Raw genomic sequence first — 18,068 nt, forward strand, 5'->3', positions numbered from 1 at the left:
TTCTCTCGACAAACCGATGATACCAATTCAAAATTGTCTATGAAATTATCCAATTCATCATATGTTTTCCAATGTTCCGTTAAGCATAATATACCACAATTCATTATGAAAGGTAAGTAGATGCTGTAATGAATTGAAGGCAGTACCCAGGGCCTGAACATTATGGTGAATAATACTGATTTTATTATTGGATGTATTTATCTGGTTCACCTTATTTATAAAAAATCAGAGGAGCTTTTATTCTTTTCGTATGCATAAACATTGTGTTGGAAATTAGGTTGGTTTAGGATAAATTCTTCTTCAATGAAACGCACTTTGTGAAACAATCTGTATATTGATTCAATCGATTCAACGGAGGTCGATCTATACTCTCAATGAATATCAAACCAGAACTAACTGAAACGGAGAGAAATATCTTATTCCTAAAAGATGCTTATATACAGTATATAGGTTCCAATAGCGAAGTACATAATATGGTTCTCACAGTCGAAAAATGCTGGGGTATGTTATTCAACACTTTGACCGCCAGCACTAATATTGATGACTAATAAACCAATCGAATTTGACATATTTATAGTTGTCGAGAATTCTGAATGAGTAAGGGATTTGGTTTTGCTTTACTCTGATGAATTTATCTCAACACGCCGCCTCAAAATCAAATCTCTTATCTTTTATAACACAATGCTCAATTACCTATACATATCAAAATTGCATGCAAAAATAAAATATTCCTGAGTATAGAAAGACCCTCCATTTGTTATCTAGGGCAATACAAGTATGGTCCAATATTCATTGCAAGGGTGTGGGAAACCCAGAAAAACCACACCAGACCATTGCTATTAGAAATTGTATACATACATATTATTAAACTTTTAGTATTAAATAGTAATACCTAGTAAATATACATTTAACACTTCAATTTACTAAACCTAAACCTGCTATGAAATAACAGACATTAGTCTGGTAATGGTTTGATTTAAATAACGGAGAGCTGATAACCTCTGCAATTTTATTTGAGTTTTATAATATATCCTAATTTTTATTTCGGGAGAAAAGATATTCGATGTCAATATGTTCTGATCTCGTATGGTTTGCAGTACCTACTATTCCCAAAACTAATACAAGCTAAAACAACCATTATTTCTATCTTCATAATAATAATGATAGACATCATAATAGTCAAATTAAAACATTTTTTTTTATAGTCATAACTCACGTATTATGACGGCTTTTTATAGGACCATATTGTATATAACCTTTTTCTGTGGATGAGGCAGCGATTAAAGTTTGCATTTTTTTTTAAATAAATTGTACTTATTATTTTCCAAAAATTTGAATTCAAATAATTCGAACCTATTTTACAATCTTGAATTAACTGATAACTCCATAAGAACATCCAAAGTTCTTTTGTTCTTCTTTTATTGAAAAATCTACTTAAAATATATAGATTCGTTTTAATTATACTATGAGATTTTTTTACACAGTGCTTCATAATCTTCTTTTGAAAACACTTATATAATGTAATAATTTTTTTTTTCATCAGGAATAATATCATTCTGTTTTCCATCAACTCTGATTCCCAAAAAAAAACTTGATTGCTTTTGTCATAGAAAATCCATCAATTAGAACTTATCAATGTTTCATCATTCGTTGTATAACTACTACAATATATCATCCGGATAAAGTACACCATAATTATATTATATATTTTGCGATATATTTTGTCTACCTATAAGATGCATCGATGAGTATGAATTTCGAAAACCGAAATCATTTTAGATCCTTTTCGAATTTTCGTTTGTTTTAACTCCTACGTGTTGGGCTTTACTCAATTGACGAAATTGACAATCGTTTCCTCACGGAACCTTCCTAAGAATTTCTTGCTCTAAGAAAACTATTTAACTTATCAGCTATTTGAAGAGAAAGTTTAGACATCTATATATTATATGATGTATCAATGAATTAAATCGATTGCAAGAGTTACTATGTATCTGAAGCTTGAAATTCTGACGACCGATTCAAAAGTTTGAGCATTATCTAATCAACTATCGCTGCTTGAAGCCCCGGAAAACAAAACGCGTTTATATTTCAATGGATTTCCAAATTTGCATAATTTTTAATTCTTGTTATCCATTTGCAATTAACAATATTTTCATTCTCTTCAATAAAGACCATGATTTATTCATCAACAATAACAATAACGTTATTGCTTCATACCATCCAACATTTCATTCATTGCCTAGAAATATTTAGGAATGCTATATTAAACACATATAACTTAAAAATTTTCATGATCGATACTCTGGACATTCTTTCACTTCGTCCTTATTTTGGGTAAATTCAACCCAATTCACTCTTATGAGATTCATATTAACCTCCACCTTAAATTGCCAATTCATCACAATCACTTTGTTCTCATATACTAACTGCACCAATTTCATTTCATAAATTTTCACGTTCTTTCGCTTTTGACAAAGTGTTGATATCAGATTTACCTACTGGTTTTGATTCACCAGTTTCTTTCTCAATTATTATCGATTCATTCACCTGATTTACCATTATCAGATTTACTTACTGGTTTTGATACAAAATCAGATTCACCAGTTTCATTTCATTATCAATTACCTTTGAGTTACCTGCTTTATCGTTATCAGATTTACTTATTGGATTTGATACAAAATCAAACTCACTAGTTTCATTCTCAATTATTTTTGAGTTACCTGATTTATCGTTATCAGATTTACCTACTGGATTTGATACAAAATCGAACTCACCAGTTTCATTCTCAATTACCTTCGAGTTACCTGATTTATCGTTATCAGGTTTACCTACTGGTTTTGATACAAAATCAAACACACCAATTTCTCACTTCACCGAATATCTGATTTTCAATCACTATCAGATTTCTACATGAAGCCTTGCTATCAACTCAATGAAGTCCGTACCTGCGTCTTATTGCATCAAATATGTATATGACTTTCCATGACTGCTGTATATTTTCATTTGAACCACCTACTGGTTTCACTTCAATAGAGTTCATACCAGTTTGTTATTGCATTAAATTTCGGATTTTAGTTCACTATCAGATCCCATTCTTCAGAAAGGTAGATAATTTTTTTTTAATCAGCTTTTGACTAGCAATTCTTCAAAGTTTAATAAAATTCAAATTCAATCAGAATATTAGAGAGAATCGTCAATGTGAATTTGACATTGTAATTTATAATCATCACATCTCTATTTTATATTTGAATACGAAATGAGTCACTCCAACTTCATTATTTTTCAGGGTATTGAAATGATTATAATTATTTCGAATCATAATTTGAAATAAGCAAGACTCTGAAGACTCAATTGAATCCCTTTCTTGTAAGAATAGCTTCTATCAAGATATGCAGTTGTTCAAAATGCTTTATGAATTTTTTTTATTTATTTTTTTTCATCGAGAATCAGATTCTTCGAAACAGCCAAGTAATGAAATATAAATCAAATTACTCAACAATCAGACTTCAACAACCAATTTAGAAGACAGACATATTCAGCTATTTTGCTATTCCAGCAATCTATAATATTTTCACCATTAAAGAGATTGGCTTTCGAACTTCTACAGTAGCATATCATAGTGTGAATAATATGAAGATTAGGTCATGAAAGTTATATATTTCAATTCTTATTCAGATAATTGAAGACTCAATTGAAATTTTTTTTTATGAAGCCTTTAGAACATTTCAAAATAAATTGAATACTCAATTCATTTTCAAGCTATATTTCCGATAATGATCATAAACTCCTATTTTTATGCCCTTGAACAGAACTTCTACTTTTTACTTTCACCAATCAAAGAAAATAACTTCAACTTATGTCAGCTTCTCCTGAAATTATATTTTTGCTTAGGCAAATGCGGAAGCTGGTTCCTATATTGAATGATACTCAATCTCAATTTTACTATTTTTTTATTTTTTTGGTTCGAAATCTAATATTGGCAACGATGTATGCATTCAAAACATTTAATTCAAATATACAAGAAATGTCCCGATTTCGGAAAACTATCAATTACTACTTATGGAATTATAAATTATGGTTCAGGCTCTTCATTTCAAGAATACAAGAATTGAATTTTTTATTATTTTTTTTTAATCAGCACTAATATTGTTGACTAATAAACCAATCGCATTTGACATATTTATAGTTGTCGAGAATTCTGAATGAGTAAGGGATTTGGTTTTGCTTTACTCTGATGAATTTATCTCAACACATCGAATCTTTTGATCCCGACATTTTCAGGCCAAAAGTCAGTATTGTATAGGTCATTTTTATAATTGAACGGGACTTTCACTGAGAAACTTTTAAGATGTCCACGCTTTTTGACCAAAGATAGCTCCTTCACTTCGACATTTACATTCCTAAAATTTTCTTTCGAATTGATGTAGGTTTTGACTTGTTCTTCCGTCACATGCGGTTTCACTCTATTTATATAGAACCATGCCTTTTTTTCTTGACCGACGAAGCCGTTTTCTGAATTTTCCATTCTATTTGTTTCCAATCTGATACTCTGCCTTTTTCTTGATTTTTTTGGATACTGTTCTCCACTCAAACGGTGTTTGCTCATTCGAATTAATGATTATTTCCTGTTGACTGTTTTTGTTTTGAACATTTGAGTTGGAATAGGTGCGGTTAGAACGGCTGGAACTCGGAACTCTCTACGCACGGCACTGGGAAACGGGAACCGAAACTGGTGGTTCCTCTAGTTCAGGATCATCACTTGCAGATCGCTTAATGTTCACGGTGTCACATGAAATTGAAGGCTGGGATGGAACAATGTTTATCTTCGTTGACTGTTTATCACTTTTTGTTTGAGTTTTTTTCTCATTTCCTGTGATATAGATTCCTTCTCATCGAGGGTTTTCTCCAATGTTAATATTTTGAACTTATACAAGTCCGCATTTTCTTCCAATTGATTTATTATTTTGAGTAACAAATCGACATTTGTTGATTCAGCTGACACATAATTCTTTCTGAATCCGTCAATCGTACTCGCACTCGGCTCTCCGATTTTTTCACTCGGAGTAGCTGGTACAAAGACAATTAAATCTTTGTCACAGCATTTTTCTATTCTTTTTCCATAACTTCGATGGAATATTTTCTGTCATGACGGGCATTGCACAGCACTTTTTGTTATAGAATTCTTACAAGTATCAAACTTGGAGAATAATTCGTTTTGCGGAGCGCTACTGACACATCTGTTCTCGTTGAACGACATAATATAACGAATAGGGGTGAAATCCACCCTTAACTGTTTTTTTCGTTATACAGGGTTTTTATCATGGTTTCATCAAAATATGAATATGTAGAAAAAATCTGCATTTACAGTAGCTTTCGATTGAGCCTAGTCTTGTTTTCTTACGAAGGGGATAACAGGGTAAAATCCACACTTAGCTGCTTTTTCCGTTCTACAGGGTTGTTATCATGGTTTCTTCAAAATATATATAGAAAAAATCTGCATTCACAGTAGCTTTCGATTGAGCCTAGTCTTGTTTTCTTTCGAATTGACATAATTTACTAATAAATTATTCAATAGACGAAGCGAAATGTCTGCAAGAGTGAAGTCGTGCTTTGTTGTTGGGTGCAAAAATCGTGAAGGAAGAAGGTAATTATGCGATATTATATTGAATTCAAAATACCTTAAAACCTTTATTAAACAAGTTCATAGGATGTTCGCTACTTCCCCAACAACAACACCGCCCTACAATACTCTCGAGGAGGCAGGGTTTTCTCACTGAGGTTTCTTCTCAGAGCTCTTGTATCATACGCCGAATTGTATGGTACCTCCTTACATCAACCTCTACTGAAACTTTTCCATGTAATACATATGCTTTATTGTTTGATATTCAAAAATATATTACTGATATTCAATAGAGTATGCGTATATTATGTATAAATATTTAATTATTTTTGTGATTAGGAATTATGGTTGTTTATGAGAAATGTTTTGTAATTAGAATTAAGTGAATTTAAAAGCTAATTTCAATTATAACATGAATCCGTGTTTGAAGAACAATGCAATAAATTTTTCAATTATGAACTGATTTTTTTTCGATTCTTCGGATCAGAGAAAAATCCAGATAGAGATTCGTATTATTCGTTATCCCACTGCAATTTCTCAATGAGCAATTTATTCGAATCTTTCTGTGACTTCCACTCAGAAATTTTCAAGTATATTTTCAGTATATTCTGCCTTGATCAGTACCATAGAAATCATATTATATATTATTACTGTAGAATGCTAATCCAGTAGTAAGAAATGCGGCGAAAAATTGACAGTTGTCGTTGATACGAATGCGCATCATTAGTTTATTTTCTAGTAGAACGTTGCCGAGTTTCTGAATATTCTGTCGATCGATTCTTATGAAGAGGTGGCAATGTAACGAAGGTATGTCGGACAACAACGCGTTTTCTTTCAGTCATTTGATTTTTCACTGTTGCACGATCTGCTCGGAGGTAAGAAGTTTCAAGTCACATTTTCTGAAATGTACTTGTGTACTTATCTATCATATTGAAAATAATAAATGCAAACAAAAAATTCAAAACTTGAATGAATTATCGAGTTCCACTGATAGTGAATTCCATTGATGGTATAAAGAAGTATTGCACTAGATCAGGATATTTCAAAATTGTTGCATGGAGTTCATAATACGCACTCAATACTTAGGTACTTAGGTTCATCTAATCGAATCTGCGATAATATCGAATTGCATTGGTGATATTAAGTTAAGATCTTCTGGAATTTTTGTTGTGAGTTCCAAATATTTAGTAATTAGTAGTTGTAACCATGGAATTCGATATAAAACTCCAATCTTCAGCCCATTTGATTTGGTCAAACAATCAATGACTACCCGATAATACCTCTATCGACGAATTTAGATTTGGATTAATAACACGTTACCTCCGAGATCCCGATATATTTTCATTGAAACCTGCAACATCATTGTACTGATTTTTTAAAACAAAGCATATAAAAACACAATTAGTCATCCAAGCATGTGTTCAATACCGACAAGAACTCCTGTATGAATCGAAAAATAAGTTCTTTTACCGAATGAAATATGTTTATTTCTCATTTATACCAAATAAACAATTCGACTGACATAAGGTAGGGAAGTCTAGGCAACGTTCGAGTTGAAATAAACTAATGTCGCGCATTCGCTTTAACGACAACTGTCAATTTTTCGCCGCATTTTTTACTACTGGATAAGCATTCTAGAGTAAGTATATATATTATGATTCCTATGATCATTACAAGAAAATTAAAAATGAGCGTTACAGATTACCTCTTTATTTTGTTTCGTCGAAAATTAGTACATGTACCGTAAAAACAGATGACGCTGAAGTTTGTTTTTGGAGTGGTCCATCTATTCTCTGTTCATTTAATCAATGATTATGGCTTATACTCGCTTCCTGAGATGGTATAAAATGCAACAACAATTATTTTATAATGAAAAGGAGTTCTTATCAAAATTATGCTTTATTAAATATTATTTCATTATTGACCCAAAAAAATAATGAGTGCTCCTGAAATACTCAGCAGATGCACTGAGTGACTCAAACAGTTTTTCGGAACATTTGATCTCGTATTACGAACTTTCAAATTTTTCTTCAAAGCTCTAATGACAGATTTAGTTTTTTGTCCCTGCCACACAAAATTTTGTTCCACGTTATGTATCCTTTCTTCAATATTTTTTCTTATATTGTCTAATTTCTCTTTATTCTCATCTAAGAATCTTTTGAAAATATCAAGGTCTTCTTTGGTGTTGATTCTCTCTGTGAAAAGCGAGATGTAATAAAGTGCTCTTTGTTGATCGACTAGCACTATGTTTCTGTAAAAAATATCTGAGACAACTCTGAAGTCACAACGAAAAATAATATGTTTGAGATTCGGGAGTTCGGAATCTATCTTGCTCTTGTTGTTGACTTCTGTATCAGTTTTTATAGATGATTGTTCCTGAATACTCATAGTAGTATTTTCGTCTAAGGGAGTCATATCTGTATTCGTAATGGACGACTCTGATGGCTCTGTTGAGCTTTCTTCTGATAAAAATGTAGTTGAATTCTGTTCAGTTGCTGTAGATACTTCTATATTGGAGGTTTCACCCTGTGTGTTTGATCTCAACATTATAGGTTTTTCGGCAGTTCTTGGTAATGGTCCTCTTATATTTCTGATCTGAAAATTTCTTTCCTCCTTGTGTTCAACGCTCCTTTTTTTTTCTTTTTTTCCACTTATAGGTATACCTTCAAGTAGTGAGACCTTCCTCGTACAAAATAAAGCACTCAACATATCTTGTTTCTCGAAAATATTGGTGGAGTTTCTGAACGCGTCGGAAAGAAACTTGAAGTTTTCATTATTATCGTGTTTTATAGCATAGCAGAACACAATCTCTCGAAGATCTATTGAAAAGGGTGACTCGATATGAAACGGGAGTTTCATTTTTCGATATTTGTAAAAAGCGTCTTCAACTTCTTTCAAACAGTCAGGCAGTTCAAAAAAACAAGCTATTTCGGTGATGAGGAGATTGAAGGTGGAATAGGAATCTCCCTGAGAGTTCAATTTCCTGTTATTAAAATGGCGTCTCAATACATTCTGCACGTACAAATTCAACAGATGTATTGCTTCACGATTAGGATATATTCGCCAATGCAAGATGTAGACATTTTCGGCAAATGCTGCCCAGGGTGCATAGCTGTTGTCAAACCTCAGATAATTCAAAAATTCATATAAGAAGTCATAGGTCAGATTTCCTCTTGCAGTGAACTCAAAAAGGTCATCTATAAGTTGCATTCGGTTCAAAGAAGGTATATCATTATAAGACATGGGATTTTCGAGTGTCGAATGTAGATGCTTCCAGTTGAGCGGATCGTAGTTCACTCTGTATAAAAAATTCACATTGTAATTCAGTAGGAGCCAATCGGATGACGATAAGTATTCCAATATAACTGCTTTGTGTGGACATTTCAACCATTCCCCCAGGCCATTATTAAATTTCTGGTTGTCGCTTTTTGTTGCATAGATAATTGGAATCCACCAACAGGAACCACTTCCATTGATCTTTGAGCGATATTCTTTCTGATTCACAGTTGCAGTTCCAGATTTGTAATCTCTTATGACTTCTATTTCTGGAAAGCCACCTTGATACATGCAACTAGCCATGACTTCACTGAAAGATACTTGCTTAACGAATGTGCCTCTAGGGGCATAACCCTCGAAAATTTTCCATAGATCATCTTGATTTATTTTCTGAAACGAATTTTGCTTCAGGAAGTTCATCGAAATATCTTTCAAATCATTTTTGTTAGACAAACTTTGTGCCATACGAAGAAGCAATCCAAACTTCTTGTAATCAGTTAAAGATATTGTAGCCCTTACGAAGGCTGAATCACCATTCAACTCCTTCGAAAATGGTAATGCTAGTGTATAGTGAAAAAACTCTAGAAGAGAATCAGCTGAATCATTTTCAACTGATTGACTCTCAGACATGTCACTCAAGGCATTTTGTGCATTATACTCGGCTAGACTTCCTCTGATCCATACATCCGACCACCATTCTAGAGCTAGTTCTGACATCCACTGTAGCGTAATTTCTTTGGCTACATTCTGGAGAATGGAGTGTACCTCTCTTCGTTTCATACTGAAAGCTTCATAAAGCAACTGGTTTTCGTGCATTATTATAAGACCAGGAGACGAGATGGAATCTGAAATATCAAAAGAAAAGGTAGCTTTAATAAAATCAGTATTCCACAGTCAATACCTCTCGAAATTAAGATAACGAGACATGTTCCCCAAAACCCCTTCTATTTAGCTGAATGGTTAGGCGGATCGGTTCGTATACACTTGTTGTTAGAATCATTTTATGTATGTATTCTTGAAGATTTCACATCGACAGATCGGTGAGGATGAACACGGACCATTCTGCCGATGTGTCTTCCTTTTTTATTTGTTTCTCGTCAAGTATGAACATTATTCTAGCCACTATCATTTCAACCAAAATAGCATTTCTAGAGATTGATGGTGGCATAGTGTTCATGTAGGCCTCACCTCTACGACTTCACAAATTAATATCGAGTCGTACTCTATTGTCAATATAGTTTTCAGAAGATTTTATAAATTGCTTATGATATTTTTCATTTATTTTTCAATGAATAACATGCCTATATGTTTCGATTTTTCAATGACTCCAAATCGGTTCAAAACAGTCGCACATTTATTCATTCAGAGCCTTGAATTCTCAAAGTTTGGAGTGAGCTCGAGCGTAGGTTCCCGCACCATCGATTCTTATAGTTCTGAATGTGACCAAAACAAAGCTAATAACCGTACATCTATGGGAGATGATTCCCCAACATGAGGGTCCTGTAGCATTCCTCGAACACCTGAAGAATGATTGAATCATCATTTGGAAGACCAGACCTGTTCTTAAATATAAAAGATCCTCCTAGTTCGAGAGTAGAATTATTGGAATTATTTCTTTGAATATTGAAGGGATTTCTAAGGACAAAAGTGATTATTTTGTAATGAATCCCTGTTTCCTGAGGAAAATTGGAGTTCATTTTAGTGCATTCCTTTCGTTTTCATATTTCCGCCTTTAAAAATATTTAATTCTCAAATATTCAGTACATTCATTCCGATAGGCAGAGTAAATGTAAAAAACCGTTTATCTGTGTTTAACGTTGTTTTTCTTGCATGCCGTTGAAGATTTCGACGTTTTTCTGATTTTGATATGCGATAAACCGGAGCTGACGACGTTTTTCGTTCTTGTCGCATTCTGGAATTTTCAGATTTTTAACGTGTGGGGGAATTTGCCTATAAAAGCAGATTTTTCCCTGCGACGGTCACTTCGACTTTAGATTTTTGACTCTCTGTTACTTCAGTTCCTTTAGTTAGTTTACGCTCCGTACTTTTCTGCGATTCGACTTTGATTGTGTGTCCGACAAACCGTTCAACAAATTTATAAAATGAATTTTGTATTACGAAGTTAGTGCCATTAGAAATTGATTTTTAGTTTTCGTTTGATTTTCCTCGAGTGCCTGGAATAAAGGAGGTAGGTCCCCGTCTTTACCGTTCAGTTTCTTAATTCGACCTACACCGGTTATTTCTTTGACACTGCTGTACTGTATCGCTTTCTGTTATATTTTATCGTTCTTTACCCTGTTTCGCGAGTCTGACTTTTCCCTTCGCTATCAGTCATGGCGCGTAAGCCCTTGGGGTATAGAATAAGAGATACCGCTCGTCGTCAGTGAAATCCCGTAGTTGCGCTTAAAATAGACCTTTTCTTCGCTATCAGTCATGGAGCGTTATAGCCCTTGGGGTAGCGAGTAAAAGTCTTGAATAGATCCGCCCTGTATGTGCTTCTTTTCATTGGAGAAATACAATTAATTACATCCCGATACCGTATAGCAAGTCATTTCACTTCGCGAGGTCATCCTTAGTATTCATTTCGTCAGTTCTGGTTGGCGCATTTTATTGAAAAACTTTTGATTTTTTCACTGCATCCGGAATAAACTTTATAAAGTGCTCGTGACCGGATAGAATTTCCCGAATGTATGTTTGCTGATAGATTCGCTCATATTCCATACCTACACATATCTCCCTTTTACATATAATCAGTTTCCGAAGGTGTGAATAAACTAGTACATAATTTGATTTTGACTACTTCGTTATCGCTACCACCCTAGATAACAGCGAACTCTGTCTCCGACTAGCAGCTACTCTGGTAGGTTTGCTATTCTTCCTAGTGAAAAAAAGAGCTGGCACTCGAGATAAGTATTCTCCGAGGTGACCACGTTACAAAAAATGGCGCCCGAGCAGGGACAGTGCAAAATCTAGTGGGAAACAACAGAGATGAGAAAAATTGACCAGACATTGAGTGAATTCCCGAAACAGAGTAAAACCTCAGAACAGTGAGTAACTATTTCTTGAACGGAAAACTGTGAACAATAAACTAGATCTGTGCTTTATTCCCTGCCACTCTGTATTGAACTGTTATACTGTGAATTGAATTGGACTATATTTTGGAAATTTTCTTACTGTTGAACCTCATTGGAAATAATTTGTGATTATTTTTTTTGCCGATTATTGTATTGAGTTGTTAAAAACTGAACTATTATTACACCGTAATATCAGTGGAAATTATTTCCGATTTCTTATTTATTGAATTGAACTGTTTAAATTTCGTATTGAAGGTGAGTGAATTTCCGAACATTGAAAATTTATTGTCACAATTGGTAAAGTTTGATAGGTTTGATTTACCTATCGGTTTAGTAGTGAATCACCTATTACCCTGTTGATAACTAGTCTACCTGCTTTTCATTTTCTTTTGACCTGTACTGTTGAAACTTACCGATTATTTCTGATTCTTCTGAAAACTGAAATTCGATTAGTGTGATTTATATTCTGGCCATTGAACTTAAAAAACTGTTTGGAATTTAACGTGTGCTTTCTGGTGCTATTCGAATTTCGGGACATTTTCCGGATTATACGAAACGACTTGCGATTGTGTGCGGCATTTATCGAATATTTTCGGATTTTAATGAGACTGATTGAAAGTTCTTCGAGTACCGTTGGACCTGTAAAATTTTTTTTTGTGATACATCGGGACTCAGATTGTTTTTGGTGCGCCGGGACTTAGACTTTTTTTTTTCTGATACACCGGGACTTAGACTTTATTTTTATGGGGTACACCGATACCCACTTCGAACTCAAGTGAATAGGTTGGCTAACGATTAACTTAACGGGTCGAACTTGGAACTTAAACGAATTGTGAAAGACATACCGAGTGTGAAATATTGGTGCGTTCTGAATCGGACTTAGTGTTGAATATAATATGTCGAACATGAACCGGTTACTCAGTGATGAACTTACATACGAATTACAACGGAGAGGACAATCGATACCGGGTACTGTGATGACTAAACGGAGTCTGCTACGACAAGTACTTCAGTCTAATGAACCTCTACTACCCTCAAAACCATTTAATCCCGCCTCGGAGATTGAGATTTGCCAAAATAAACTCACCGATTTAGTGGAATCCCTTTTCTGAAGTTCTCTTCAATCGTGAAAAAGCAGCTAACGAATTTTCGCGAATTTACACCAGATTAATACACATTCAAGGAAGGCTGGACTTTATTGTCACTGCAGACACAACACAGTTACAACTAGTTGAACAAATGAAGGCAACTACAGATAAGGCGTTGGAACCACTGGAAGAGCTGCGTAAGAAGAGTAATCGTGGACAGCCGCAGTCATCCAACCGAGATCAGAAGTCTCTTTTAGATGTGGAGGTGCCCAGTTCACCTGGGATGTCGCCGATCCAGCCGGAGAGGATATCAAGGGTTGAGACATCACTTATCGACTTGGGAGATGGTGTCGATCCTCCTGTAGTAGTCAATGTCTCATGTACTGGTACACCTGTAAGGAATCCAATATTAGAAGAGGTCATGTAGATGGATTAATTCTACACGAAGGGTGTCTTTCCCAAACTTACCCGCACCTTGGATAAGTCCTGACCGACCAGTTATCACAACACCTGCCAGATCAGAGCCGGAGTCCCGATCAACAATACCAACTATCCCGGTACACAAGTGGAACATTTCCTTTGATGGCACTGGGAGTGTGAACGGATTTCTTGAAGAAGTGGAGAGGCTGGCTGAATTCCGTAAAGTATCCCTGGACAAGTTTTTAAATCAGTTTAGGAATTACTACGAAAAGATGCTAGGGATTGGTTTATTCCCAGGAGAGGTACTTTCAACGACTGGGAGGATTTTAGTAACCAACTGAATGAAGCATTTCTGCCTGTCAACTACGAGGAGAATCTGTTGGAGGAAATAAAAAGACGAACACAAGGTCCTGAAGAAAAGTTGCTTCTGTATGTTACCCGGATGCAGAACTTATTCCAGAAACTCACTTATACAAAACCATCCGAGATGGAGCAGATCCAGCTTATCCGACAGAGGTTGATTCCGCCCTTGCAGCAAGCCTTGGCCTTCTAGAAAACCAAGACTTATGATGAACTTCTCCGTAAAGAAAAGTTTTTGAACTGGTCCAGTGGCAGATGAGCCAGTACACCCGGCCACCCTCAAAACCAGGTTTCGTGGAGGAACCTCACCTGACGTACAGTCCCCGTCAACTGAACCGATATCAGGCAAGTTTTTCTGTGGATACCGGAGAACAGGTTCACCAAACAATCGGCTCCAGGGAATCAGTTCCGCCGACGCAAGCCAACCAGACACGACTTTCTCCGCCGGGGGAAAGCCGTCCAAAGCCACTCAGATCCAGAGAGTTAAAACGACCACATCTCCCGGAATCCTGACTGCACTGGCACCAACAACCTGTAATGACAATCGTCCGTTAGTAGAGGTCAGAATAGCCGGCAAACACCTCCGAGCATTGATAGATACCGGAGCGACCAGGAGTTTCTGCAGTCAGGCCGTATCCCACGAGTGTGAAAGTAAAGGAATCACAGGACAAACGATGCACAACAGTTTCGCAGTAAAAGCGACCGGACAGACCACTGTCACACCGAAACTGTACACCACATCCCTGAAAATTTCCGATTACACACTGCCTGATTTGAAATTCTTACTGGTACTAAACTTACCGGTAGACATTATTCTGGGGATGGATGTTCTGTCGACATTCAAGTTTTCCGTGAATCTTAGTAACGCCGAGTGCTTTCTGGAAGGCCGACTGATCTCGAAACCGATGACTCCTGTCGAAACCATCGCAGAAGTTCACACCGCTGAAGAACACCTATTGGAACTGACGGAATCTCAGAAACAAGAGCTGGAGGCATTTCTGACCGAGGAATTAAAGAAGTTCGAAGACCTCTATATGGTACAACCGACCTGATTGAACACAAGATCGAACTGAAACTGGGAACCGAACCGATGAAACAACGATATCGACCCCTAAACCCGAAAATGCAGGAGATCTTCAATCAGGAAGTGGACCGTATGCTGGCTGAGGGAGTGATTGAAACCTCCAAGTCACCGTGGATTTCACCTGTTGTACTGGTCAGGAAGAAAGATGGAAAATACCGTTTCTGTACTGCACTGTTAACCAGGTGTCTGTGAAAGATGCATACCCGATGCCGTACATTTCTGGGATTCTGGATAAACTCCGAAAAGCGAAGTCAATCTCCACACTGGACCTAAAGCGAGGATACTGGCAGATACCGTTAGCCAAAGAGAGTTGTCCGATTACCGCATTTACTGTCCCCGGAAGAGGACTGTTCCAGTTCACCGTGATGCCGTTCGGTTTGCATGCAAGCCCAGCCACCTTCCAGAGATTCCTAGACACCGTCATTGGCCCAGAAATGGAACCGGAGGCGTTCGCTTACCTGGACGATATAGTCGTCCTGGGGGAAACTTTCGAGGAGCACCTGGAGAACTTAAGAGAAGTATTTCGGTGGTTGAGAGAAGCAAATCTTTGTCTCAACCCCGACAAGTGTGACTTTGTGCGGAAATCATTGAAATACCTTGGACATGTCGTCAGCCAAATGGGGAGAAGACCAGCAGAAGGCCTTCGAGCTTCTGAAACAAAAACTCACTGAATCTCCGATACTGGCTTGTCCAGACTTCACCCAACCGTTCGTTCTGCAAACCGACGCCAGTGACATGGGCCTTGGAGGTGCCCTAACACAAGTGATTACTCCGTGTCAGAAAAGGAATGCCTAGCTATAGTATTTTCAATAGAGAAACTGCGACCGTACCTAGAAGGATTCCATTTCACCGTAATTTCCGATCACATGAGCCTGAAATGGCTAAACTCCATCAAGTCACCTTCCGGAAGTATTGCTCGATGGCCGGTTTCCTTCAGCAATTCGACTTTGGTAAAGGATCAATGAACAAAGTAGCCGACAGCCTGTCCCGAAACCCATTGGAGTCCCTGAATTCCGTATGTTTGTCCGAGTTAGAAACAACCCTATGCAAATGGTACAACAAGAAGTTACAGGAGGTGGAAAAAAACCCAGCAAATTTTCCTGACTACGCCGTTGAAAATGGAAAACTGTTACGACATTTCTGGGACTCATCCGACTTCACGGAAGACTGGAACCGTATGACACGTCCGTCGACCTGTGGGCGTTGGGGTTGGTGGCCGTAGAGGTGGCAACCGGCCTACCGTGCCGTCAGGGTGAGGAGCATTGGGCCTCATCCCTGGGCGAAATATACCGGGCGGAGATAGAACGGTTGAGATTTCCCGTCCGATGGTACATCGAGGGCTTGCTCCAGGATAACCCGTCCCACCGGAGACCTGCTGCACAGTGGGAGTGGCCCGTAACAAATACCATACTGTTAGTTGAAACCGTAGCCCGGCCACCCCCACTGATACCGTTATCCACACTAAGGCCAGCATCGCTTCCACCAGCTGCTCCGTTAACGCCACAACCCCAACTGTCACCTGTCCCACAGGAACCACCAGCTCCAGGGAAGACTCTGGTTTTACCATCATGGCTAGCATCCAAGATCCAGGCTCAGCCCAATCCCCGTCTGTGGTCACCCAGTTTTCGGGCTGAGGTGATCGCCCTACTACCAACCACCCTCGAGGGCAGACGCCGGATCCGACTTAAACTCCGGTTTCCCTCTGGCACTGTCCGCCGTCTTTGGGTGCCAGTAGACTGAATCCGTAAGAATTATCTTCCTGAAAAAAAAAAATTGCGCCAGTCAATCCGTGTGTTCACCGTATTGAAATACAAAGTTAAGAAATACCAGGTATTAATGATTTTACCTCTTTTCAGACTCCCGTTAGACAACTGCAACATGAGCGATTCATAGTTCCTAGACCGACTCGACCAGGAGTTGGGCTTTGTCGATCCGTTCAAAGACCAGGAACCGGAATCTCCTCCTTGTCACGTGCCGTTGCCACTCAAAGCATTTGATCGCCCCAAACCGATCACCTCTACATCTATCACTGACCGTTCCCCGTCACCGTTCAGGGAGCAGGAACCACAACAGGTGGCTGTTCGGACTCAGAAGCAGAGCGCAATGGAGATAGACATTCCAGCTGAAAAGAAAAATACTTGTAAGAAGGATAAACGTTATTTTATAAACAAGGAGAAGATTTCCACCCAGTCGAATAGCCGTCAACCTGATATTCGTCAGCATGACATCCATCGACATAATATCCGACCAGCTCATGTAACAACCAAGAAAGACCTTCCAGCCAGAGTACGTACCGTTGGCACAATGGGGCCCAACGTTTACTTGGAGCTTCGACCTAATATGTCTTGGAGATGTGGCCAAGGGGAGCACAGTCGAGCCCACTGCACCGGTACACCGATTTTCTTCTGCAGCAGTTGCGGCCTGCTAGGTACACTGACTAGAAACTGTCCTTGACATTCTCATCACCGTCAAAGAGAGGCTGCCGTCCAGCGTGATATCCCCAGCGCATACACCCAATCTGAACCACCCCGAAAGAAGTTGAACAAGTTCCGCATGCCAACCAGTAGGGAATTAGCCCTCCGTGCCTGTCCAAGATGTCGAGAAATCCGTGAAGCCAAGGCCAATAGCAAGGAGAAATCTCGTAAATCTGAAGCCCGTTATTGAACATAATTATAACCGACTACACCGTCACAATTCCGTTCAAATTCCGTACATGCACCACCGTTGACCGAAATATTGTATCTACAGATTTTCATCCGTTCAGCATGCAATTAAATATAAATCAAACCTATCAAAACTGTCTGAAAAATCTGCTATTCATGAAAGGAATACTAATAAAGGATACTGTTTCACCTTTCAACCCAGTACATCCGTCTATTAATCAAATGGATACTGAAAAAAGGTGATAAATCTTTGGTCAGCAATTATAGACCGATTTCCATTCTATCCAATTTCTCCAAACTTTTCGAAATTGTATTATATGGTGCGATTTTTCCGCAGATTAGGGTTAGGATAAGTGCTGAACAGCATGGCTTTATGCCCCGGCGTTCGTGTCTGAGTAATCTGGCGCTGTTCTCGGAGATATTGGTGGAAGTCCTTGATCAATCCGAACAACTGGATGTGATATACACTGATTTCCATAGATC

General features: G+C 37.7%; 1 protein-coding gene across 1 annotated transcript; it reads right to left on the reverse strand.

Annotated features, from left to right (window-relative positions):
• Positions 1–7,500: 7,500 nt before the first annotated feature.
• Positions 7,501–9,712, reverse strand: LOC123314000 (aminopeptidase Q-like). The gene has a single exon (XM_044899112.1). The coding sequence runs from the start codon at positions 9,710–9,712 to the stop codon at positions 7,538–7,540; it is 2,175 nt and encodes a 724-aa protein (XP_044755047.1). The 3' UTR covers positions 7,501–7,537.
• Between the last annotated feature and the right edge of the window lie 8,356 nt (positions 9,713–18,068).

Source organism: Coccinella septempunctata, chromosome 5, assembly GCF_907165205.1.
Source record: "Coccinella septempunctata chromosome 5, icCocSept1.1, whole genome shotgun sequence".
NCBI classification, from domain to species: Eukaryota; Metazoa; Arthropoda; class Insecta; order Coleoptera; family Coccinellidae; genus Coccinella; species Coccinella septempunctata.